We start from the raw sequence: 26,238 nt of genomic DNA, 5'->3' as shown, positions 1-26,238 counted from the left end.
CGAAACGCTTCCCTTCGCATATCTGCCGTGACCGTCTAAAAAACTCCTCGTCGTCCTCATCAAAGAGCTCCATCATTGAAACCTCCAGTTGAGGTCGAGCTTCTTACGGCTGCGGCTGCGGCCGCAAGAAAGGACGCCTCAAGCCGGTTTCCAGTTTGCCACTCGGACGGCGTGGCAGCCGCGAAATCAATACAGATCAATATCTGCAAACAGAAAGCACAACCGAATCGGCGAGCTTGGGTGTTTGGGACGAATTTCTCGAGGCAGAAAAGCCCAGCTGTTGGCACGCAGTCGGCGAAAGGCATCGCATCGCATGCAGCGAGAGAATCCGTAAGGTTGATCCTAACCAAAAGCTAGCAGCAGAAGGCAATCATCGCCACATCGGCCTTGTGTGTGCCTAGGCAAGTGACCCCAAGGAAAGCGCAACACCCTCGCGGCAGACGCATAGCAATTTCACGGTAGGCGGATGCAGCCTAAAGCATCCTGACGTCCAGGGCGGGCGCACGTTTGGTTGGGCAAGAAGGTCGTCGCAACAAAAAACAGAACATATGACCTTACCTTAGGAATCAGGATAATGTATCACAGGTGGGATAACAGGATAATGCATATAGTAGATCTAGTTGGCGTTTCGCATAAAAACTTTATGCTGCGTCTTGACGTACAGTCGGAGTGCCTTACGTACTATCATGCGCACTGGCCTGGAGCCATCAACCCAACGTGCTTGCGCCAATGCATCTTTGACTAATTTTCAATCTGTTTTCCAGTTGGTCATCACTTTTGGCGTAGCGTGGTGAGATCTCTTGTTTAGGGTCACCGTGCCAGGAAACGAAGTTGTTTGCCTGATGATGCGGAGCATCTACATTTTGCATAATCATAGCAAAATGATGTTGATTTCACCCCGGATGGCCTGCTTGGCTGTCATCCCTGCAACATCGCACATCGACGATAATCTATAGCTTACCTGTCCCGAGAATCGCTATTCCCATAATTCATACTTAAATAGGTGCTTTTAAAATTCAGTATTTTCAACAAATTGTATGTTGTGTGTGTAGCACTAACCGTTTCACGTACAATTTAAAAATTGCTATCCTTACAGCCGGCATTACCATTGGCAAACACTTACGTTGATTTGTGCTGCTCAGTTACTTAGATCCGGAGACCTCCGATGCTCAATACATTATGTCGCAACGATTCTTCAACAGTTTTCTTGAAAACTTTCTAGGAATTGGGTCCATGCGTAATGTAGATTTGGGTATCTCTAAATACGGTCAGTCACTTCACACGTATGTCTTGCGAGCTACAGCACAGGCCAAGTGTCTGGCCGCATGCCGTACTACGATTCGCTTATGCGCGCCGTTATCCAGACGTAGAACCAACGTTTACGCGTCATATGGAGCATTGACGCCGTGTCGCACCTAATAAGCCCCGCTGTCACTTCCCTTCCTCCCAAGGACCCCGAAATCCCTTCTTCGAAGTCCCAGTCGAAGTGCCCCCCCCTTCTATCTTTTTCTCCTTCTCTCTTGCTAGAGGCTGTGAACGTCATCACACACACATCCCTCGCTCATGCCCATAACCCATGTCCATCCACCTTCCCCGCCGTCCCTTACCTCCGCACTGCGCCGAAGTCCCAGCCTTCCCTTTCCTCCCCATCCCAGCTTAAGACCTACCCCTGTGACGCAACGAACACAGCAGTACCGGGCAGACAACTTGGCCCTCATTCCCAAGCCCCTCTCTCCCGAATTCCTCGTTCACAAATGAATCAAAAATCGATATTTTATTTTGCTGTGACAGGCACAGCCCTGTGACTTAGCGCTTCCGTAGACTCCTCTCTTTCTGCAAAGCCGGGCTGTGCACCGACATCACCACAACACAAGAGATGTTGTGTGCGTTAACCTCAGGCAGGCTGCGGCTAGGTCTGACAGGGTCTAGGCCTCCCGACCGGCAAGGCTACCTGTTTTGCCGATGGGGCCATACACGGAGAGTGCGTGGAGTCCCTCGCTACGCTGGAGGATGACGTCAGCTGAGTACGACAGATCTAACCAGGGTGGCCAAACCGATGATCTGTTCGAATCTCTACCGTGTCATCTCACAAACACTCAGTATAATGAGGCTATACCTGAGTTATGGCAGGTTATTAACTGAACATCGGCGTTGTCTGTTTGCTGTTCGTTTATGGGTCTCCCATGCAGTGGGGTGCATCTGCCATTCTGTTGTCGTGTGTCAGTGGGGTGTTGACTCGGTGTTGCCACACTCGGTTCGGTCACTTGGATGCCGTCCTACGGAACGAGGGACTGTAGCCCTTCGCACTTTCCGCTCAAACTCCGTAAGCAGCAGCCAAAACTTGGCAAAGTGTCACGTTCAGAGACGATCACGATGGCAGGTAGCGATCTCTGTATACATAGATAGGCACCCAGAAAACCGAATCTACGATCCATAAAAGTTTACCACCTAAGATCCATGTAGAGAGCCTCGCTGTGAACCTGCTGTTTCGTCACGTCGGGCGCCAGCCTTGCAAGCGCTTTGCCCATACACGCGCTCTTTGCAGCTCTGAGAAGTTCCCTGTGCCGTAGAAATCCACTTGCACGCAAGTAGCCGGGCGTACGTGTGCAGGCGCGAGGAGGGGCCTGACGAGTACTGAACCACTACTGCCCCCTGGTCCCTTATCCGCCCCTGCCTCGTCCAAGGTTTCAGCCGCGGCTTGCTGTTGTCCTGAGGGAAGTGCCGCTCCTGGGAGCCGGTGCGTTGTGCCGCTCCTGGGGGGGGGCCTCCACAGGGGCTACCACCCGCTTCAGTGGTGGACTGCTGAGGCATCACATCATACAGAGTCCCTCAGGCTTCGGGGTGAGCTATATTGCTGTTCAAGGTGTGCGCTTTCATCTTATACTATTCCAGTGCAGTGCACGGCACGGCCATTGTGGCCCGATGGCCCTACTACCCTGGGGGAATATTCCCTTGGGGTTAATCTTGAGCTTGCTGTAACACCTACTACTACTACCGCTACCGCTACCACTGGCGCAAGCTTATGCTTGTCTTCCACTGCAGAATCCAGCTGCCTCGCAGTGCTAGGGTCCACGCCATCGGCTGAGCTGCATCGATCCCCGGCCTCCGGGTATACGCCCGGTGGTAACGGAGCTCTTGCCTCAAGGCCCCGAGCCTCAGCACTGCTGGACCGCTAGTACCTCTGGAACGCCATATGAGTATTACTGCTTCTTCATGAATGGCTTCTCCAGGTATCGTGGCCTTTGTACGCCGAGTATGCCCCGAGTATGCGCCGGGCTGCCTCGAAAATTCACCCATCTCCCCGCCAAGCTCCTATCCTCCTGAAGCGCTGAGCCCTGCCATCCTGCTGTGGTGGCTGGCCAAACCAGTATCTACGCTTGGGCACTGCCTGGCATACTACACACGCAGACACAGAGGGAGACGGATACTCCTACCAAACGACTTTTATCAGCTCGCCTTTCGTCACATGCCACACGACCGGTATGCTACACCACACACACACTCGCACGTCCCAGGCGCGCCACTTTGCCCGGCTGGACGATACGGCTTCTCCGGACCTCTGCAGCGGTTAGCCTGGACAGGACCTCCTGCCCTTCGAATCACCCAGGCGACCAACGTGATGCCATTATCCACGGCCGCATTATCCCACATATCCCATGCAACGCACTGCCGCTTTGGGGGCCCGCCCTCAAAAGCCAGAGAAAAAATGGGAAGAAGGAAGCCTCCGCGCGATTGATTACAGCAATCCCCCTTCTGGAGGACATCCCCGACAGCCCACCCCAGAGGCGCACCCGCGGCACCCCTCCCGATAAGGCCTTTGTGCTGCCCACATCCGTAACACCACAGACAGACGAATACATTCTGAAGTCGGATGGGGTGAACGGATTAGGGTGCCCCTCTAGCAGGGGAGAGCAGGGAACTGCCTCGAGAAAGGGGGCCGCTGGTGGAGTTTAACCACCCTGTAACACCACAGACAGACGAGGAACACGGGGGCCCCTGCGTGTCGTCTCCAGGTCCAAACACAAACACAGTGCGCCCGGTGGGCCCGGCAGCAATGTCCATAAGCCCCTCTCCTATACACCCCCCACAGCGCTCACGTCACCTCACTTCACCTCACACCACCTCCACCACCCCGACTGACAATACATCGCACTCCGCAGTGTCAACTATGACATCGAACAGATCTCCTCGGGGGTGTTAAAGGCGTGGCGGCTACCGGCGACAATAATTCCGGACCCTTTACACCACCATCATTGTCGTCGTCGTTGCCTTCCCAATGTAAGCGCTAAAAAATCACCCCCGGCGCCGCAGTCGCAACTACTGGTGCGGGAGACTAGAACTCCCCCGGTCGCCGATTTGCTAAACCGCTACTGAGTATTCCTGTAGGGGCTGAACAAGTGCGTCGTGCCACCGCGTGCACGTGCGCCACAACAACAAAAGAACGCTCATGCACGCACGGGGGTTCCTAAGTATACAATCAACTTATAAATACAAGGGGGGTGAGAACGGGACTTCTATGGCAGGTCAACTCCTCTCAAGGTATTCCAAAGCCCGGGCCTATAAACGCGATTAGCTCGTACTTTCGGACTTGAAGCAAAGTACGGCCGTTGGAACATGAAACGTGACGTCATGATGCATTGGGAGGAAGGCGTTCAGCGCCGGCTAGAGCGCCTCCCCCGGCTGGCGCCAACCCCCCGGCCCCGCCAGCCGCCCCTGCCACCCTTGCCACCCACTCCCCCCAGCACAACGCCTGATCTGCCCAGAACTGCAGGGCCCCGTTGCCAGGCGCCGCCGGTCCCGCCATGCCCTGCACCTGCGGCGATTGCTGAACCGGGGGCCGCGGCCGCAGCACCAGAGGCGGTGCCGCCGCCGCCGCCGCCGCCGCTGGGCCTGGCGAACGCTCCAAAAACTCCAGCCGCCGCAGCGGTTGTACCGATCACCTGAGCGGGCGTATGAGCCATCTGGGGTCGTTGCCTCCCGGCAGTGCCAGTTGCGACTGTTGTCGGTACGGCTGTACGGCGCTGAGCCAGGAAGTCGTCCTTCAAGCACACAGCAGGGAGAGGAAGTCGCCGAGGAACGTTGTTTTCTGTTAGAGAACTAGGTGAGCTAGCGGCAGGAGGAGTATGTGTTGGTGATAAGGGTACATGTAATAAATACATGCATGCATGCATACATACATACATACATTCGTACGCACTGTCTTGATTTCCTTTTGGGGCCCCCGGCCCCCACCGCGTTGCCTCCCGCGTTATCAAGAAATATCCCCCAAAGGGTAATTTAGGACCAAAGTGGCCGCCAGCGACCGCCGTCGACCCATGACGTGACGACCCGAAGGCCTAAAGGAAGCAGAGGCCCGGAGGGGAGATGTCTTGGCTGGATGTCTTGGCGTCGAGTGCCCGTGATCCAGATCGCCTTTGGGGGCGCTACGGCGTCCCGTAGCCCCTGACGAACCCCACCGGCAGATTAATCCCCTCAGGAAAAGGATAAACCTGAGTTCTTAACACCAAGGCGTGAATGACCCGACGTAAGTAGCTGCCTCAGATGGCCAATAAGGTTGGCCCCTGGCTCAACAAGGTTGCAAAGGCCATGGGGCTTTCTGATAAACCGATTCAGCGGGTGTGTGGTAGGTTGAGCGGTTGCTTTGGCTCAAAAAAGCGATGTGGGGTGTGATGCGGACTTTAGCCCAAAGCCCTGGCCCTAGCTCCGACCCAGCAACAACCGGCTCACGCACCCAGTGAGGCAGCCAGGGTACCAAGCCCAGGTAAACAAACCGACGCGACTGGACAGCTGAATCCACCTCTTACAATAAAGCTGTGCAGGCTCAGCGAAATCAAACCTGGTACAGCTCTTTTAACGAAATCAACTCGAACCTAACTCACCAGCAACCGTTCCGCGTCAAGCGATGCGTGGTCCACATCACGCCCAGAATCCGGCTGCCAATTTCCATCTGCATGTCCACGGAGTGACCCGTGGTTCATTTGGGGAGATAAAGGCAACCTCGCGCCAGCCGCGGCCGCCCTAGGCACCGGGACATCGCTGGGTCCAACGCGCTCGCCGCCAGCGCCCAAATCTGGATCCAGGTCTAAATCCAGATCCAAATCTACATCCAGATCAGGATCAAAGCCAGGATTGAATCCCAGATCCGTATTGCTGGCGCCTGGACCTCCCCGTGGACCGCCTCCATGGCCAGTTATGCCGCCAGCTGCACCCGCCGGCCTGTACGACATTGGGATGCGGCCCCTGACGCCACCGCCGCCGCTGGCAACTGGACGACCTGAAGATCCGGTATCGAATTCGTCCCCGACCGACAGCTCAAGCGCTGGCGCCTCACGACCATTTCCGAGGCCGAACAAATCTCGACTGCCGTACCCTCCGTGTCCAGAGCTAGACGTCGTCGTAGGCATGTGCACGTGTGTGGAGGTCCGAGAGGCATGGGCAGCCGCCTGGCGGTCCGGCCACATGCTACTATGCCGTACTCGGTCGTACGGCGGCGCCAGCGAAGCAGCATGCCCGTCGCCAGCGCTGCCATCGCCCATGGGATCCAGAAATGACCCGGTGCGCGTGCGGTGCGCGGAGGTTGCTGCCTGACGAAAAAACGCTCCGCCAACGTGTTTCTGCTCCTCGGATCCGATGTCGAGATCTAGATCTAAATCCAAATCCAGATCCATAGGACACACGGGGCCCGTGGGATCCATGTACTGTGGTTGCGGTCCCGGATGCCGTCGATGCGTCTCACGGCCCTCCATGGGTTTTACCCCTGGATTGCCCCCCGCCCGCTGCTGCTGTTGCTGCTGCTGCTCTTGCTGGTATTGATTGTGTTGCTGTTGAACATGCTGTCGGTACTGCTGGCGGTCCTGCTGCTGCGGTTGCTGTTGCTCGTGCGACCGTCGCCCTTGTTGCTGCAAGTACGACAAGTGCTGATGCTGCTGATCGGTGTGGAGCTGGTGGCGGCGGTCCGCAGGCGGCGGCGGTGGCGGCGGCCGTAGCGGGCCGCTGTGCGGGTCCTCAAAGCGTTCATTCCCCCGGTGGATCTGGCCGTGATTTCTAAGGCGGCCAAGATTGTGGTCGTGCTGCAGCTCTTGATGTGGCGCCCAGCTAGCCCGACCAGGGTTTGCGGCCACACGCCGCAGCCAGGATGCGTCACCGCCGCCCCTATCCGACCCCTCAGAGCAGTCTGCTGTGCCGGCGGCTGGTTCCATCAGCCGAGGACGTTTCGACATCGTTTGGGCCGCCTGATCCGCCTCCGCCACCTCCTCCGTCGTGTGCGGCTGCTGCTGCTGCTGCAGCTGCTGCTGCTGCTGCAGCTGCTGGTGATGGTGCAGCTGCTGGTGATGGTGCTGCTGCTGCCATTCCTGCTGCTGCTCCTGCTGCTGTTGTCGTTGTTGCTGTAGTCCGTGCATCTGGTTCACCTGCATGTCCACCGGTTGCCGCTGTTGATGGTGCGGTATGTGGGATGATGCTCGCGGCAGCGGCGCCTGCTCGTGACGTGCCTGGGCATCGTTCTGCCCAGGCGCCCTTTGCTGCTGTTGCTGTTTCCGCAGCCGGCGGTCCTGGCCCACCGCAACCAAGTGTGCTGCCAGCAGAGGCATACATGAAGACGGTATGTACTTCATCGCCTCCCGTACACGCCGTACGGCCGGATCTGCGTCACTGCCACGACAGCCGCCGCCACCTCCGGCACCAACGCTGGCGGCGGCGCCGCCTGCATGCATCGCCACTGGTCCGCCGCCGCCGCCAGGTAATGACGGCGCCGCGGCGGCACCGCTCCCGTTCTCCGGGCCAGTTGCTGAGGCGGCGGCGGCGGCGGCTATGATGGCCGGCAACAGTTGCCGTACAGTAAGCCCAGTCCCCAGCAACGCTGCCGCGCTGAGGGGATTGAGGCAGGGCGTCGTACATAACAGCCATTCCGCTGCCGTCGGCTGCTCGTCCAAACAGGCGTACGGTAAATGTCCGTCATCATCGCAGCCATCACCGCCGTCGCCGTGCGCGCCACCGGGGTTCACCGCATCAAGCGTGAGGCGGCAGCTTGGGTCATGTTGAAGAGCGGCCTCAACGACGCCTAGCAAAGTATGCTGCGGCAGGCAGGTTGTTGTACAACAATACGGCAAATTCAATTCAAGGACGGTCAACAGACGGTCACGCCCCTATAAACAGCCCCTATCATAATGAACTGTAGCTGCTGTAACTCCTCTGCTTCGCTGCCTGCTTTAGTGACAAACTGACAAACCGGTCATCGTATGGGTGATGCCACAACCGCAAGCACAACCATCCATGGGGGGCCCCTCTCAGGCTTTTACGGACGCTGTGGTAAGGGGGGGTACCCTTGTAACTTGTAACACAACGGCGCCCACAACGGATCGGAGCTACTACACTCGCCACGACCACGGTGAAAGCGGCGGCAGTCACCTGCGCAGCCACTGGGACTCACCCGCCACTTCCCCAGCATGTTTTCAGCCCCCCGCCCATTCCAACATGCCACAGGACAACATCGACAGTACAACAGCAAGAGTAAGGAAAGGCCAACAGCGGGAACGCACGTCAGGGCTATTCACGCCAGTGTGGGGGAGGGACACGCGCCTGGGTCGCGGAGGGCCCGGTGGTGGCGAGCAGCACCAGTCGCAGCCCGGCCTTGGTCGCAGCCGCCTGCAGTGGTGCGGAGCGGTGCACCAGCGCGGCCCCGAGCTCCGGCGGCCCCTCGAACACCACCGTGGCGCGGCAGTAGCGCATGGACAGCAGCACCACCCGGTCGGTCATGACCGGCAGTAGCACGTCCACGAAGGCCTGAACCTGGGAAGGTGCGGGGTTAGGCGATGTAGGCCTTGGAGGAAGGAGGTAAGGAAGGAGCTAAGGAGGTAAGGAAGGAGCTAAGGAGGTAAGGAAGGAGCTAAGGAGGTAAGGAAGGAGCTAAGGAGGTAAGGAAGGAGCTAAGGAGGTAAGGAAGGAGCTAAGGAGGTAAGGAAGGAGCTAAGGAGGTAAGGAAGGAGCTAAGGAGGTAAGGAAGGAGCTAAGGAGGTAAGGAAGGAGCTAAGGAGGTAAGGAAGGAGCTAAGGAGGTAAGGAAGGAGCTAAGGAGGTAAGGAAGGAGCTAAGGAGGTAAGGAAGGAGCTAAGGAGGTAAGGAAGGAGCTAAGGAGGTAAGGAAGGAGCTAAGGAGGTAAGGAAGGAGCTAAGGAGGTAAGGAAGGAGCTAAGGAGGTAAGGAAGGAGCTAAGAACGGGGAGTGTGGGTTGTGCGGTGTGGGGTGCGGAGTGTGCGGTGTAGGTTGTGCGCATTCGGGAGGTAAGAAGGGATTTGCGTAGCGGTTTTAAGGACACGGTCTCATTGGAGGAGTTGGGGATTTATATTCGCCGCAGCGGTGCTTCGGTCTGTTGGGGTGTGATATGGATGTATGTTGCTGCAGCCCCACAGCACAGCACATCAGCCACTCGTACAGTCATCTGCACCGCACCTCTTCCTGCGGCATCGGCGAAGCGACCCCCGAAGCTGTTGGTGGTTGCATCGGTTGACGCGAACGTTGCTGGAATTGATTGTGTGACGGCGGCGGCGGCGGCGGCGGCGGCGGCGTGAAAGGCCATATGGCAACGCAGGCCACGGGCGACAGTACGACGTCCGCGATGTCCAACGGTCGCCACCAGGCCTCCGTGCCGTACGTCGTCCCGCACCGCCGCAGCAGTGCATCACTCAAGCTGGGACGGCTGCGCAGTGCAGAGCCTGGATCAGAGCTCAACACCAGCGGCCAGCGACCGCCGCTGCCGCCCTGGGATACCGCAACTCCGCCGCCGCCAGCCGCCGCCGCATTGTCGCCGGCACCGGCGGGCGCTGCGCCAGCAGCGGTGACGGAGGGCCCTTGGACAACCCCTGGAAGAGACTGCTGCTGTTGTGGATGGTGCTGGTGCTGCTGTTCGCGCTCCTGCCCTCCTTGCATCTGCTCCTCGGCTGCTGGGGCTGGGGGCGGGAGTGGGTTAGGGCCTGGGGCTCCAAGTGCTCCGCAGCTTTGGCTGTGAACATAACTCTGGACCCCCTGGCTCGGGGGATGTGGCGCCGGCGGCTGCTGTCGCGTCGGCTGCCCCAACACGTGCACCTGCGTGCTCTGCTGTGGCAGCTGCTGCTGCTGCTGTGGCTGTGGCTGTGGCTGCTGCTGTTGCGATAGTGATGATGAAGGCAGGCGGGCCAGTGCCGTCGCCGCGGCGGCGGCCACCGTCCGCACCTGCCGTCGCAAACCGGCGTCACCGCCAGAGGACTCCTCCTCGACGTGTGTTTGTGAGCTCCGAAACCCTTCCACTTCCCCGCGGGCCCCCTGACTCCCATCCGCAAGCGGCATCCTGTTCGGCTGTAGCTGAGTCTCCAGCTCCAGCTCCGGTTGCTGTAGCTGTAGCAGTGGCCGCGGTGGTGGAGGTGGAGGCGGCTGTGGGGCATGAAATCTGTCGGGAAGCGCGGGCTGCATCGTACACTGTACGGATTTTGAATCATCGAATTTGGCGCCCGCACTGGTTTTGGGGCAGAGGCCTCGTTCCATCGCCGCCGCTGCGCCAGCAGCGAAAGGGGCGGCGCCAGCGGCGGCAACGGCTTTGAGGCGGCTGGGATGCGGTCGCCGTGTGATTAGCAGGTGCCTGGTAAAAGAGAGAATCGGGACAGAAAGGGGATGAAGATTCTGCTCCGCTGCTCTGAGGATCCATTTTTAAGGTTGGACGCGCCGTAACTTAAGAAAATAGGAGCTTACCCATGGTGAGGAAATCCACGAGGGGTTGCTGTGTGAACACGATGCTATTCCAGACGAAACCAAATATGCACGTGGCTTTCCGTACCCAGTCCGTACTCCAGACGAGAGCATTTACATGCCAACAGCCAGACGACGCACCAGACAGACGCAGCGCAAACCGCCCGGCCGCCCCGGCCGCCCCGCGGGCTGCGGGCAGCGGCGCCGGGGACTCTCCCCCCTCACGCCTCACCTTTCAACCCCACACTCGCGAAGCCGCTTCGATACGGCATTCCAGCCCTCCCGCGCTTCCGCCGCCGCCAGCCCACGGCCGCCACCACTACTGCCGTCACCGCCGCCGCCACCCCACGCTCCCGGACGATCTGGTGCGATGATCAACAGCACATCAAAGTACTCGAGGGGAAACGGCCCGGCGGTGGATGCCGCCAGTCTGTGGCTGACGAAGAGGCAAGTTCCAGGCTGCATTGCCAGCCGTCCGCCGCCCACCGCCACGGTCGCCGCCGGGACCGCCGCAGCACGGTAGGGACATACGGCCAGGGTGAGGTGGGGGTTCCTTATTACATGGCAAAGAAAAGAGGATCACATTGTCTCAGCAGGGGCAGGGGCCATGTCAGGGGCATGCAGCAAAGGATTGGCAAACGGAGGACTCACAAAGCAGCCGCCGGCTAAGCGACTAGATTTCGGAGTGGACGAAGAATATCCCCGGGGAGCAGGGTGGAGAGGGGGGGCCCACGGCTATGGCGAGCCGCCGTGACAACGGAAGCCGTGTGTGCCGTGTCCCGCGTCTCCCCTCCCTCTACCCACCTACCCACGACGGCTGCGGGCTTTCCCTGAACGAGTGGCTCCACAACCCACCAGGCACCAAGTGAGGTCCGCACCCCCCGCCTTTTCCCCGCTTCCCCCAACAACCCCTGGCTCCACCTGCGCCGCAGCCTTCACCGCCTCCACCTCCACCTTTCCTTGCGGGACAGACCCAGTCGCTTCTGTGCCAAGGGGTTTGCGCGGCTCACCCCCACCGCCGCCGCCTTCGCCTCCGCCACTGCTACTGCTACTGGCCCCCCTGCCGGGGCCCCCTGCGGCCGCCGCCCCATTGCCCGCCGCCGCGGTCCCGTCCGCCCCCGCGAGAAGCGCCTTGGTCACGGCTGCCGGCAGGTGTGCGGCACGCAGCCCTGAGGCTTGTACGGCAGGGTAGAGTACGAAGAAGGCCCTTGGGTCGCTGACGATGAGCACTCGTGGATCCTGGACGGCGCGGAAGGGGGGAGTGGGGGGGAGTGGGGGGGAGAGGGGAGGAGGGGATGGGGGGAGAGGAGGGAGGAGGACGACCGGACGAAGTGCAGAAACAGTTTGGTGATCCGTTCAGGAGAGGCAGCAGTGCTGCAGACCTAGCGTGGGGAGGAGGAGCCGGGAAGCGGGCTTCTTAGGGTTATTGTTTCCGCTTCCGGTGGCGCGGTTGTGTTGGAGAAGTATGATGCTCAACTAGCTGGCCGGCAAGACGGGGGGTGATGGGGGTGACTGAGGTGACTGGTTGCTGTGCCAAGCGTGCGCATGAGGTGCAAACGAGTATGTGTATGTGTGGTGTGTGTGTGTGTGTGTGGTGTGTGTGTGTGTATGTGTGTGTGTGTGTGTGGTGTGTGTGTTTATGTATAGGGGCAGCTGCCTGAGGTCCCAGGCACTTGTACATCTACCACTGGCTGCAACCGGTTGCCTGGGTGCGTGATGAGCCCCCACGCACATCATGCTTCATCACGCACATAAAGAACTCAATCATTATTAACTAGGACTGCTTCACCTCAACCGCTGCCGCCGCCTCTGCCACCCCGCCACCCCACCCACCCACACCCCACCCGCCCTCCCGCCCTCCCCCTCTCCCCTTTACAGCTACTTCCTTGACTTGTCCGCATGTCCCAGGGCCCACCCTAAGCCCCTCCAGGAGCGCGCTTACGGGCCTCAACGTATCCGCCACGACCAGCAGCCGCTGCACGGACCCCACAGAGGGGTGATCCGACAGACCGCCGGCAACCGCCACGCACGGGGGGACCAGCAACGTCGGCCCCACACCACGGTCAGCCGCGGCGGAGGCCGAGGCCGCGGGGGTGCTGGCACCTGCTGGCGGCACCGCTGCCACCGCTGCCACTGCCACCGCCGGGTCGAGGGCTCCGGAGCGCTGCTCGTCCACTTGTCGAAAGGCCTCCTCCAGCGCCTCCACCGCGCCCCCGCACAGATGAGACAGGCGCGGGAGCTGCCGGGCCAGCTGCCCAAGAGCCAGGTGCGCAACCCTGGGGGAAAAAATCGTGTACGGCGGTTGCGTACGGCGGAATGCTGCGGGATGACGTGGCTGCCGTACACGCTAAGCCGTAGGCGGTGGTGCTGCTGGCCGCGCTTTGGGGTGTACGTTTTGAGTGTTTGTTTGCCTTTTGCGGGGCATTTGAACGGGGCATATGAACGGGGCATATGAACGGCAAGTAATTCCAAAAGCAGTGGACTGGCGCGGCGCGGCTAGTATGGCTCCGGGAGTGGGGGACCTTCAACCGGGCGCGAGTAAAACCCTCCAGCACACCCAGGAGCGCGGGTTAGGAGGGGGCTGCGGGAAGGTGAATTACACACCGCCGGGGCAACCGACATCCTGAAAAGGGGGTTTCAACGCCCCGTGTTTTGTAACGCCGTACACGTTGGCGACAGCAAGGGTGCGTGTCATGATACGGTGGCGTGACCTCACGCGCGTGTGTGTGTGTTTCGGCGAACGGCGGGAACGGGGATTGAGAAAACACGTTGACGACACAGCGGTGTCTGGTAAGTACTTAGATACGTATGTACGGCAAACTTGTACGACAGAGTGCGGTTCCTACCTGACGCCGTAGTGCAGCAACGCTCCAGCGGCCTGCCGGAGCCCCATGATGGCCACGTACATCTGCGGTTGGGAGTTGACCGTTGGCAGTTGACCGTTATCATCGCTTTAAACTCTTTCACTTCGGGGTACAAAAAACACTGGTACGGGATCCAAAAGTCTTTAAACTTTGTGTGATCGGGCCACACAGCACGAGGGCGCGAGGTGACGCGCGGCGAGGCGAGGTGACACGGGATTCCAGCTCCCAAGCGGCTGCGGAGTGGGCGGGGTTCACATGTCCACCTTGGAACCGGAATCTAGGGCAGCTGAGGGGTGGGCGTGTGAACCCCTTTCCGTTTGGATTGGTGGTAGGTGCCGAGTAAAGTAAACACCAAATTGAGGCCATACGTGCTCCGACGACGGAGCTCTGACGGGGCCCGATTGCGGGCGGGATGAGCCCCAGGGGGGGAGGGTGCTACCCCTGAACTGACACCGCTTTTCCCCCCCCCCTTGGAGTGCCGCCAAAACATCCCCTTCGAAGCCCCCAGTTGCGTCCATCAACATCTCACTCCCCCATCCCTCCCCAAGGACTCGAAGTCCTCCGCGCGTGAAGGGGGGGAACTGCGGAGGGAGGTGAGGGGGGAACTGAAGGCCCTGTAGGACAGCAGTGGCGCGAAGTCAGGTAAACCCCGTGTGTCCCACACAATACAAATGCGGGGCCAACGCAGCGGCTGATGGGTCGCACGTCTGTGTGTGTGTGTGTAGAGTGCGTAGATTACAAGTAGCTGACCGGGTCTGTGTGTGTGTGTGTGTGCAGAGGACAGCGACCGCTGCGCACCTGCAGCAGCGCCTTGCGCTTGGGCGCAATCCGACCGCTTTGTTGTTGCTGTTGCTGTTGCTGCTGTTGCATGTTCCTATGTCGTTCCTGGTGCGTGGTCATGAGCCGCTCCATTGCCTCCGCCTGCACCACCACCACCACCACCACCATCATCATAATGTGGGGGGGGTTAGGAGGGGGGTTAGGCGGGGGGTTAGGAGGGGTGTTAGGAAGGGGTTAGGCGGAGGGTTAGGAAGGGTGTTAGGAAGGGGTTAGGCGGGGGGTTGGGGAGTTGCAGTGTGCAGGAACAGCCCCACCAGTTGGTTGTCTGCACACATACATACACACGCACACACACACACAAGTAGAAGCAGGACTTACTCATTGGGGGGCCGGGGGCCCGGTCGTGCTGCGCGCATGTCTACACACATCAGTGGGCGTTTAGCGCAAAGACGTTTCAATAATAATCATAATCATAATCGTCTAGTCGAACTCGAACGCCTGAACAGCGACAAGAGGAGGGTCATGACACCTCGACACGTCCCCCATAACGTCGGGATGCTGCCGCAACCCATATTCAACTTTAAGATATGGACGACTGGGGAAGGCACCGAAATTCGGACGGCAACCGCACCTCCCACAGCCCCGACTGCAGCACCCGAGCCTCCGCCTCCGCCTCCGCCACTGCCTCCCCATCGCCGCCTCCGCAATCAGCCACCACCATCGCGGCCTCCGCCGCTTCCTCCAGTGCTGCCGTCGCCGCCGCCACCAACGCGTCATGCGCCGTGCTCAGCATCGACAGCAATGCAATTTGTCGATCGTCCAGCTCCAGGGATATCGTGCACTGCTTGCCCCCCGGGACCGACGGCGGCGCCTCTGCTAGATGCGGCGGCGCCGCCGCCGCCGCCGGCGCTTCGCCAGCTGCATCCGGCTGGCGCTGCTTCGGCGGTTGTTGCAGCTTTAGAAAGAACTGCAGGTCCGCCGCCCCTTGGAGCTGTAGCTGCTGCAGCCGCGCAAGCGCGTTAGTGCCTTGGCTAACGCCGTTGCCGGCAGCAACCGCAGTATGAGTGCATCCTGGCACCGGCAGGGCGGATGGCGGCGGCTGCTGGCGGGGCGGCGGCGGCACTACTGGTATGCTACTGCTGCTGTCGCCGTTTGCCGGCGCAGCGGTGGAGGCCGGTGCCGCCGCCGCCGTTGCCTGTGCTACCGATGCAGCTGCAGCTACTGCTAATGCCAAACCTCCTCCTTTGGACGCTGTCGACGTCGCCGCTGTTGCCGCAGCTGTAGCTGCTGCTGCGATTGCTACAGCTGTGTGCGCCCTTGTGCCGCTGACGTCGGTTCGTTGCCGCTTCACGCTTATGTGCGCAGCCGCCGCCAGGCCGGCGCCCACGGCATCGTTGGCCTCTGCTGCACCCCTGTCGTTATTGCTTCCACCACCTCCACCGCCGCCGCCAGGCGTTGCTATCCCAGCTTTGCTGCTCGCAGCTGCCTCCACTCTACTACCCCCGCCCCACCCCTCACCAAGACTGTGGGCCCGCTTCATGCCAGCGATGGGTGCGTTCGTGACGGCGCTAACGGAGCCGCTCCCGCCGCCGCCGTCAGCGATGGCGACGGTACGGCTGCCGTCGGTTGCCATACAACCGTCGAATCCCGTCGACGCGGCGGCGGCTGCAGCGGCGGTGACGCCGTCACCGCGGCCGAGGCTTTCGCCTCCGCGCCTGACGCCGCTGCGGCCCCCTGGGGCGGCATTACCAGGTTCCCGCAGCAGCTGGGCGCCTTGGGGCCCCCGGCCGCTAGCAGCAGCTGCCTCTCCGCCGCCTCCGGCGTCGCCGCCAGCCCCTTTCATGGTACGGCGTCCGTCTGGCGCAGGCGGCAGCATGCCACGCTGCCACCGGCGGAGGGCGAGCAGGGCTGCTGCACCTGGCCACAAGGCACAGTCCGCTGAGCGGGCGAGAGAGGAGGAGTGTAGCACCCACCATCGCTTTGAGAGGAGCCCCAAGATGGGTCCCTTCACCCCGGGAGCTAGCACTTCAGGAAGCCGCTGCGCCGCCGCCGCCGCTTTCTCCTCCGCTTTGCATTTCGTGCTCGCCGCCACCGGCGTCGGCGAAAGTGCCGCACGGAGGAACGCCGCCGCCGCTGCCGCCGCGCCGCTGCCGCCGCTGGCGCCGCGGCCGCTGTGCCGTACGCCTATCAGCCCCGACGCCGTCGAAGAGTGCCTTGCACCAGATCCTAGCACCGACCAATCGAGGTACAAGTCAAGGTGTGCGGTGACAGCTGTCGTACAACCCAGGTCCGCCATCGCGCCGCGAAGTACGTCCGGTGCTGACTCCGCGAACGACGCCGCGTCCTTTGAATCATTCGGTAGCAGTACGACCGGCAGAGTGCGCACTCCGCCGCCGCCGCCGTCGCCGCCGCCATCATCATCCGCTAGCTGCAGGTCCTCTGCTATGAGGTCCTCCACACACGTCGTCGGCCGCCTGCGGTGCACCTCAGCGGATGCTTCCCCGCCGCTGGCGCCACCGCCACCACCTTTACTTCCGCCAGAGACGGCACCCCGGGTCTTGCCACCGCGCGCAACACTACCAGACGCCCCCAGCAAGCCAGCCTCAGCTTGTCCCAGCGGCAGCGGCAGCTGCGGCGGAGCCACCGCCGCCAGCGTCCGCCACGTCAGCATGGTGTCCGCATGCACAGCGCCAACCAGGCCTCGCATGGCCGTTTGCACGACGGAGGGTCCGTCGTACGGCATGTGTACGGGCAGCTCCAGGAGCAGCACCGCTTGTGTCGTCACGTGCTGGCCGCGGTTCCGTAACGACTTATTAGCGGGCACAACCCTTTCCGAGCCCATGTCGCCCAGCCCATGCGCCACGTCACGGCCACCAGGACCGCCAGCGGCGGTGACCGTGCTGCCCTCATCATCCTCCAGGTGCGAAACCGCCCGCTTCGAAGCAGTAGCAGCAGCAGCAACTGCAGCCACCGCCGCCGCCATAAATGCGCTGTGGCGGAGGGGTCCCACCATCAGCGGGTCGGCGTGGGCGCGGGAGAGCCGTGCTGCCGGGGCTGTAGCGCTGCCGGCGGCAGCGGCAAGACGACTCGCCGGATCGGTGCTAAGCACCCGCTGCACGCCGTGCAGCAACCGCTCAACCAGCGGTCCGCCGGTTGGTCGCCGTACAATGCCGCCGCTGGCGTCATCTCCATCCGGACTTGCAACACCCGAAGGGCACCCAGAAGGAGGCGACCTTGGGGTCGAACCCCGCAGCTGCGGCTGCAGCGGCAGCGGCAGGAAACCGGGTGCTTGTAACGGCCGTACGGAAGATGGCGGTGGACGCGGCCATGGCGGCGGCAATGGCTCGGGCTGTAGCTGCAAAAGCCGCTGGAAGGCCGCGGCTGCACCGCTTGGTAGCAGCGACGCCGAGCGGGCAGCACGGTGCTGGCGAGTCTTCGGTTGATGGCCCCCAGAGCCGCCGTACCGCGTCGTTGCGCGCCCGCCTAACCCAATACCAGCGCCCATCCGACTCTCGCCAACCGGCACTGACATTGGCAACGGCGCTGGCGCGTACGGCGCCACCTCCTCGCATGGGCCCCCCGCTATGTCGTACCCCAGGCGCACCAGCGCCGCCACAGAGGCAGCCGCCTCAGCCGCCATCAGCTGATGCTCGCTGCGGTAACAGCCCTCTGCAGGCACCTCATATATGCGGTGGGGGTTATGCCCAGGCGAGCCCTGCTGCCGCTGCTGCTGCTGCTTCGCGGACGCTGCCGGGGTACCGACAGGACCGCCATCCGGCTCAACCGACCCATCCGATCGGCGCTCCGTCGCCTTATTCGGTTTATTGGAATCCCAGTCCGGACCGCCGACGGAGTCGCCTCCGACCCTCAGGACTCGTCGTGGACTGTCCGGAGACACCGCGGACAAGCTTCGCAGCCATGTCCCAGGAATCGCCGTAGGCGACAAGCGGCGTACCGCCGGGCAGCCCAGCGACCCGTGGGTCAGTAACGCGCGCCTGTCCGACAGGCGATTCCGACCGACTCGCCTGTCCAGCGACGACCCGTTCTTTTCTTCTTGTGATAGCATCAACGGGTGTTCATGCTGCTGGTGAAGGAGCTGTTGCTGCTGCTGCCGCTGCTGCCGGCGCAGTAGCAGCTGCCGCAGCAACGCACTAAGAGGCTGTACGGAAATACGTGTCCCCTTGCAAGTACGGCGAGGACCGGCTTCCGCGGGTGGTTCATGGGGTCCTTCACGAGCTCCTGCTTCTGCTGCTGGATCATCTGTAGGACGCACCGAGGCTCGTCCAGACTGGGGACTCAGTCTGCAGCCGGCAGCTGGCGCTGGCACTGGCACTGGCGCTCGCGTCGCGGCTATTGGAGCAGGTTCGAGAGCCCTGGCCTGTGAAGCACGGCGGCACGGAAATTGGTGAGGGTCGGCAAGACCAACATCAAGGAAGGCCCAACCCGACATCCACATCGCAACCAAATCTTTCAACGGCGTGGAGCGGAGGTGCCGTGCCCTGCAAGATGCCCGGTGCACACACGCACCCCGGAGCCCCGGACGGCTTCCTTCGGCCTCGTGCGGCTGCGCCAGATACCGCATCTCCGTAGGGGCCCAACTCTCAGCAGCAGCGTGGGGGCTACAGAGTAACAATACGCTGCAGGCGCGAGCAGCCCCTGAAATCCACCGTGCCCTTTTCCCTCTGATCCCCTTTCCAAAGAAGGCCAAAAGCGGTGACGCACAGCCGACCTGGAGAGCGCCATGCTCCCCAAAGCAGCCCTCAGTGACCTCGCTCTCGCCCTCACATACATGGTATTATTGAACTCTCAAAACTAAAACTTATACAACAGCCCCGAAACCAAATTTCTTCAACGAAAACCCAGAAATTACAGGAGTAAACATTAACGACATGTGTCTAGGCACGAAACACTTAATTGCACTGCTTGGTTATCACGAAACGTGTTGACAAACGTGTTTTCCTGGGGAGTATGGATCCAGATCTCAGCAATTTATTGAATGAACCCTACTGGTGGATGATATGAAACCCACATGTCCAGTTCCAAACAGCCATCTCGCCCGCACCAAATCTCCAAATCCAAATCCAAATCAAAATCCGAATTTAAATCCAAACCCAAATCCAAATCCAAACCTACCAGCGCCTCGCCCGCGCCCGCTGGCTCCAGGTCCGTCAGTCGCGCCTCCTGAGCTCCCCTCGCCACCTCCGACCACAGCAACTTCAGGGAAATATCCCCGGAAATATCTACCACGTCGCCATGCGGCTCGGCCCTGGCGCCTTGGTTCAACGTACCCGCCTCGCAGGCACGGGTGCCGCTTGGTGATGCCTAAATAGGACACGACAGGGCATGTCGGCCGCGTCGTAAGAATCCCGGTGGACCTGCCTGATAAGTGGCATGCGATCCTGACCACGCAGGATAAGGCTGAGGGCTCGTCTCTTTCCAAGATTTATTGTGTGTTCATGTACTGACGTGTGGAAGTCGTGGGTGGATGTAACAGGGGCGGCGGCGCTTTGATTTGCGGCGCTTGAGCTTGGGTGGAGAGGGAGGTGGATTCGGGGGATACCTTGCGGAGGTTAACGGTTGGAGCCCTTCCCGGGGGTGTATTGGGTCGCGGCCAGCAAGCAGCAACACGCCGACATGAACTGTTCTGCGAAATTGTCGCGACCCATATCGCAGAAGCGAATGGACCACATGGAGATTACGACCCACATCGACCCATATCGCCTCTTACGCCTGGGGTGGTACCCTGGGGTACCCCAATACCACATGCTGGTCGGGCCTCGAGGCGGCAAATTCCGTCCAGCGATGATGCAGTTGGGTCATACATATACTACATTCTTCCGTGTCCCAGGAGCTGAATTGGCAACCTGATCCCAACGTGTGCCTGATAGCCTGCCCCCATCATTTGCTATGATCTTCCCTTTTCAAATGGATGGAGGCGCGTTTCGTAGGTTGGACTCGACCGCCTCTCAGCCTTACCTCGGCAAGGTTGGGCTCCGGCAAAGGTGGCAGCGCCACCATGCTGTTCAAAACGCGTCGCTCCAGACGTGGCACTGCTAGTTTGCTAGCTATTGTGCGCATCTTGAACAGGCCCGCCGTAACTGCTGCCAGGTTTGGGGAGTTGCGTGCCGCTGCTTTGTAGGACCGCGCCGCTGCGGGCGCGATGGCGGGCTGGGGCTGCACAGTGGCCATGACCGCCGCAACCGTTGCCTTGCTGCACAGCCTGGTGCTCCGTAGCTTTTTGGAGTTCCCTGGTAATCCGCTGGCATCCGACTGTGAAGCTTTCCGAGCCAGATACAGCGCGGTGCAAAGGACGTCGTCCGAATCGGAGAAGCCCTCACAGCGCTGAGAAAGGTAAGCATGGCCAGCTCCAAGCTCTCTGCCGCTGAGGTCTACGGCTGGGGCCCTTAAGCGGGGAACGTCGTCGCTAGATGTGCGAAAATGCTCTCGAAGGTAGTCTCGAGGACCGTTAAAATTTGTACTTGCGCCGAAGTGCAGCATCACATGGCGTTCGATGGACAGCCTCAAAAGGTATCGTGAAGATGTGGTCTAGTTAACGGGAGGATAGAGACAGCGAGGGATAGGCAGGCGCTCCGAAGCTTATGATGCTCTGCGCGCCAAAGGCTCAGCGACACGGACGTGTGCTGCAAGATGTCGTATTGCGAAACGGTATAATTTTTATGATGTTCAGCACTGGTCAGAAAGGCGGAGAGATGGCGCCGTGACTTATCCGCTGTCAGAATTGTTTCCTTACAACCTCAGATGTGACGAGACGTACTGAAAACAAAAGAATAACCGTTTGAGTAGGACTCCCATGCGATTGTTTTGGCCCTGGCGTACAGGTAGAATGGGTTATTCTTCCGACTTACGAACAAAAACACCACGAGAAATGTGTACCGTTTTTCCAAGCTTCAATGCACAAATTCATAACATCAATATTATAAACGTGACACCCGCTGACGGTAATGATCATGCAAATTCAGTATTCTTTCTGGGGTTCAGCCTACATGCCTATATAGGTGACGAAAGTGCACGTGCGCCATCCAGCTAGCGACGGCGGTCCTCAAAAGCATGCGTGCAATCTGCGAAGGATGTTATACGGAGTGTCGAGGTCCCTGCTACTGATTTTTTCCAGCAAGCGGGGCGAGTGAACGCGATGACATGCGATATACGCAAGCCAGCAACAAGCCTGCAAAAGCCCCGGCTGACTAGGTACGGTCGAGCTTTTCTGATGTCTGAAAAGTGATTAGACCGCACCTTAAGATTTGGGAAGCTGAAACAGGCTGAAGCTTGGCAATGTAACCTACTGACTTAGGCCAAGAAGGGGCAAAGTTCTTCAAGCTCAACTTAGACTGACATAGCTTATAAAAGGGTCCGCTTAAATAGCCATGTCCTTCTTGCACGTCACTGATCTGCAAAAGCCGTACTATCCGCTTACGGGCTCCGCTAGCTCCGAAGTTACGACAATCACGCGACAAAGCTCCAACGACAGGTCGTCAACCGACCCCAAAACGTTACATGCATCCAGAGCGTCCCCATTGAGCCGGTAGAGATGCCATTGATACACCGGTACGACATATTGCTTTTGGCCAGCACGAGAGACTTCATCTCGACTGTACAAGCAGTTTTCACGCTCGAAAAGCTTATAAGTAAGATGCCCCCAAACCATTCCAAAAACGCCCGCGACACGATTTTATGGACGCATTACTGCCCATGTCCATGTTCGACTTGACCACCTTGCAACAAGTAAGTGCGAACCCCCCGTGGCCGTTTTCGTTGTTCACGACGAAAGTCAGCACGACGAAACCATAGCCCTGAGGAATTACACAAAGAATAGCCAGTCAGTGGCCTACTCAAGTGCTGTACTGAAAATCGGGACACGCACGTTTCCTCTCAAGCCAGACATTCGACAATCCTGCGTGGCTCGGCGCTAAGGTACACCAACCAGGCGCGCCCCCTAAGGAATGATGATAAACTTCACCCGCATGTCCACTCAACCTACAGTCACGTTGACCCGAGCTCCGTAGATCACCGTGGGGCACTCACCCGCGTTGGTGACGCGAATCGTACGACACGATGACCTACAAGCACGTAGTCATATGGCTTGCGACTGAGGGCCACGAAGACCAGGTCGAAATGCAGGCCAGGCTTTTAGAGTCATGTTGCGCACCGCCAGCCATTCAAGCGGCCCGGTCAGCGTCACTCTCTCCGAGGAAACCTCCAAATCGACATCCACCACCGTGATGGCTATCGTCCAGGAAGGACACGGCGTTGCCGTACAAAACACATGTTTCGTTCTCATCATTCGCCTCACTCTCCGCTCAGGCACTTACGCGCCATCCTCACATCCCCTGCACGCGTCGTACTGCTGATGTACAAGTCACCCTCCGAATTCAGGTTTAGTTTCTGGGTTTGGGCTCTCATAATAACCCTAAAACCCTAAAAGCCCATAATACATGCGATCCACATGGACCGCAATAACTAACGGTAACGATCAAGGAAAGGAAGGATGCCTAGAATGGATGGAAAAAGATGGATCTTGCTGTTGTTGTCGTGGCGTTTTTTTGTGGTGTTGTGCGTTTCGTACACCTCAACTAACCGATCCCGTGTGGGGAACAAGTCCGCAGCAAAAGTGAATGCGCGTCCGCAACATGCATGATACATACATACATGCATACATACATACATACATACATACATACATACATACATACATACATACATACATACATACATACATACATACATACATGCAGGGGCATAAAGCTAACGTGACTAGGTAAAAATGCTGTGCGCAACTCAACTCAACGCAATAAAATGAAAAGGGTAACGGTACGATACGGGTTCAATGAGATTCGTCATGGGCCCAGCGGTTCGCAAAGCTCCCCGAATCCCCCGCGATCCCCCGAAAAAAGGCTCAACATAGTCATTAGTACTCGAGCTTGCCGTACTTCTGCTCCTGGCTTTGGAGCACGTCTGTCAGACTGCCGTACGAAGAGCGTTTGGAGGCGAGAAAGTCGCTCTTGTTGCTGCTGCTGCGGCGGTAAACCTGTGAGCGGAGGGGAGAGGGAAGGGGTGAAACACACACACATATACACATACACGCATACGCAGTGAATTTTTTTTTCGTTTAGGACGGGTCTCAATTTATTCCAACCTAAGTAACACAGTTGCTAGGGTTGTCATAATTTATTCCTTATATGTGAGGCGCTGGGGCCCCCCAGCCCCCCCCTTATGGTTACAACTCCCCTCGTAGATCCCCCCCCAAGAGAGGCACGCACTGAGTTGGCGCATTTTCGTTCGTGTGTGCACTCTTCGTGCACATGCGTAGATAGTTCTGGCACTGTTTGCGAGCAATAAGTAAAATCGACCAAGCAAAGGCCCAAAGCAAGCAACCGCATAGCAAATCACAGGCCGTCACCCGCCGCGAGTCATTGCCTTGTACGTGTTTGGCTATGTGAGGACCGGTCATACATGCTGCTATGCCGCGTTGACTCACGGGCGTGACCTTCTTACGCCCTGTCATATCCATTGTATGATTGCAAATACTAAGTTCTGCACACTACGGAGCAATCTGGCAGTTTTTGGCTGGAGGAATGAAAATGTACGGGTCGCCCTCCATTTATTCCTTTCAAGGAATACATTACTTAAAAAAACGCTGCGCTTACGCACACACGAACCTGGACCTGGACCTGCGTTCCCAGCGTGCAGCCTGATAAGCACCAGAGTTATGGCGTGGGACTTCCGAGTACACTGTCCACTTAATACACACACATGCGGATGCACCACCTGTCCTGTTTTCACATCGCACATACATACATATAGATACACACATTGCGCACTCATACACACTCACAATGTGCGTCCTGACATACAGCTTATTAAGCACCTTATTACGCGATCTGCTCCCCATCCCCACCCCCACCCCCACCTAGGGTCCCCATAGACAGACACCTCCGTCGTACCTGCGTGGCGACCGCCGTTCGTGTGCCAATCTTCAGAGTGCTGGTGACCGACATTGCCGCACCGTCCTCCGAAACCACGTACTCCTCCCTCAGCGACCCCGCCAGCGGGGCCTCCCACTCCATGTCCACAACCACACCGCCTGAGGGGTGGGTGCCGATGGTCATGAAGGGGGTGGGAGGAGAGAGAGGCGCGACACGTGAAGAGCTATAGCCGGCAAGGAGTGCTAGGGTGGGCCCGATGACCTCCTTCCTACCGGCCCCTGACCCTGGAGAAGACTGGGGACGTTATTGTACTGGTTACACTCTTCTTGCCCCCCCCAGGGCCACACCGCCACACACCACACACAGCCTCCTTTCACTCGCCCGCTCGCTCGCTGCAGTATCATCCTTTCTGCTGCCCGGCCTCCCTCTCCAACCCCAACCCCAGCCTACCGGGCACACGCGCCGCCTGCGCCGTCTGCCGACCCGGGCGCAGGTCCCGTCGCATCATGGAGCTCGTACGGTCGAAGCGGCTCCCCTCCGTCACCCTGTGGGCGTCGTGACATGACGTCGCATGTCATGACGTCAGCATATACGACTTGTGACATTGTGCCACACATGTGACACACGCGACATCCAGGAGACTCTGATACCCGGACGATAAGAAATTCGAATTCGGGAGGGGCCGGCAACGACAGCAACCCCACAACACCGTCACAGCGAAACAAGGCCAACTCTGAACCGTACGAACGCGCCGCTGCTGCTCATTGCAGTATACGTCCTGGATGCCGTATAAAGCCGATGTTTGTGTTTGAATGTACTGAGCCGGAAAAGCTGTTGAGCTGTTGGGATATATCACACGATTTTTATGCTACCAGGAAAAAGTGGTCCAGCAATAACCTGATAAAAGTTGGCTGATTTTGTAAAGATGTGTGTACAAGTGTGTGTGTGTGTGTGTAGGTAGGTTAATACATGTACGCGACCTTTTCTGCAGCACCCAACACCCAACAGCCGCCACTCAGCCCAACGCCTGGCCCCAACCCCCCTGACCTGAAAAATGGCACCACCGTCACAAAGCTGACCTCGAAGCGCTCATCGTCCTGACGCAAGTCCAACCCGTCGATCAGCCGGGCGGTCACCTTTTGCAGCCCCCCCAGCTGCAACACATCCAACATGGACTCGTACTCCTGTACGACAAGTACGGCAACGTGTACAACAACAGAGCGAAGATCAATAGCGGAGGATTGATGCACATAGAAATCATGCAATGTGTCGTTTGTGTGCAAGTACAGCCTGTGTGCCGAGAACGTGGCGGGCGTGTTTGGATGTGGAGCATTGCTGCTGCTCCATACCACCACAGGCTTGATTCCGGAGCTCCTGGCTGTACGGCCAATATGTCACGCGGGGAGGTGGGAGGGCGTCACGCAGGCCACCTTGCATACTATGATGAACAACTCCGGAACCTGCGCATGGGGGCCCCGGCGCCTGCCCTACAAACATATCGATGATGTTCGACATGTGGTCGAGCACATGTAGTAGGCCAAAAGCACACAACGCCAAGCTGCTTTCGTGTGCGTGTGTATGTGCGTATGTATGTAAATGTACCCCACGACCTAGACACCTCAGACGATCTCAAGACGATATAGCCTCCAGACATTCACCCGCCCTCCCAGCCCCAGCGCCCCCTGTTTTGATCTCGAGCACCTCTTGGCAACTTTGGATGTCAGGGCAGTTGCCATTTCCGGTGGTAGTTACTACATCTACTAAATTTCCTACCCCCAATTTCCCTACCTCCCGGACCCGCCGACCTCGCCCTCCCCCCGACATGTTGACCGACCCCCACTTTCTCCAATTCCTCTCCCACCTCAACCTGACTTGCTGAAACATCCTTCTCCCAGAGCCCCGTCAGGTTGGCCATCTGGGAGGTGCTGCGGGGGAA

General features: G+C 59.2%; 1 protein-coding gene across 1 annotated transcript; it reads right to left on the bottom strand.

The window, feature by feature from the left end:
• Positions 1-1,925: 1,925 nt before the first annotated feature.
• VOLCADRAFT_117466 (uncharacterized protein) lies at positions 1,926-24,460 on the bottom strand (the record flags this gene model as incomplete). The annotated part of the gene is made up of 16 exons (XM_002950007.1): positions 1,926-1,951; positions 4,814-4,940; positions 5,880-8,072; positions 8,614-8,787; positions 9,446-10,607; positions 10,947-11,076; positions 11,725-11,953; positions 12,657-12,990; positions 13,561-13,622; positions 14,377-14,499; positions 14,990-18,736; positions 19,492-19,680; positions 20,335-20,904; positions 22,402-22,465; positions 23,307-23,404; positions 24,321-24,460. Coding segments are annotated over 16 exons (9,366 nt in total), but the record flags the coding sequence as incomplete, so codon positions are not given.
• Positions 24,461-26,238: the final 1,778 nt, after the last annotated feature.

Source organism: Volvox carteri (assembly GCF_000143455.1).
Source record: "Volvox carteri f. nagariensis unplaced genomic scaffold VOLCAscaffold_17, whole genome shotgun sequence".
NCBI lineage: Eukaryota > Viridiplantae > Chlorophyta > Chlorophyceae > Chlamydomonadales > Volvocaceae > Volvox > Volvox carteri.
This window is presented reverse-complemented; position numbering and strand designations above follow the sequence as displayed.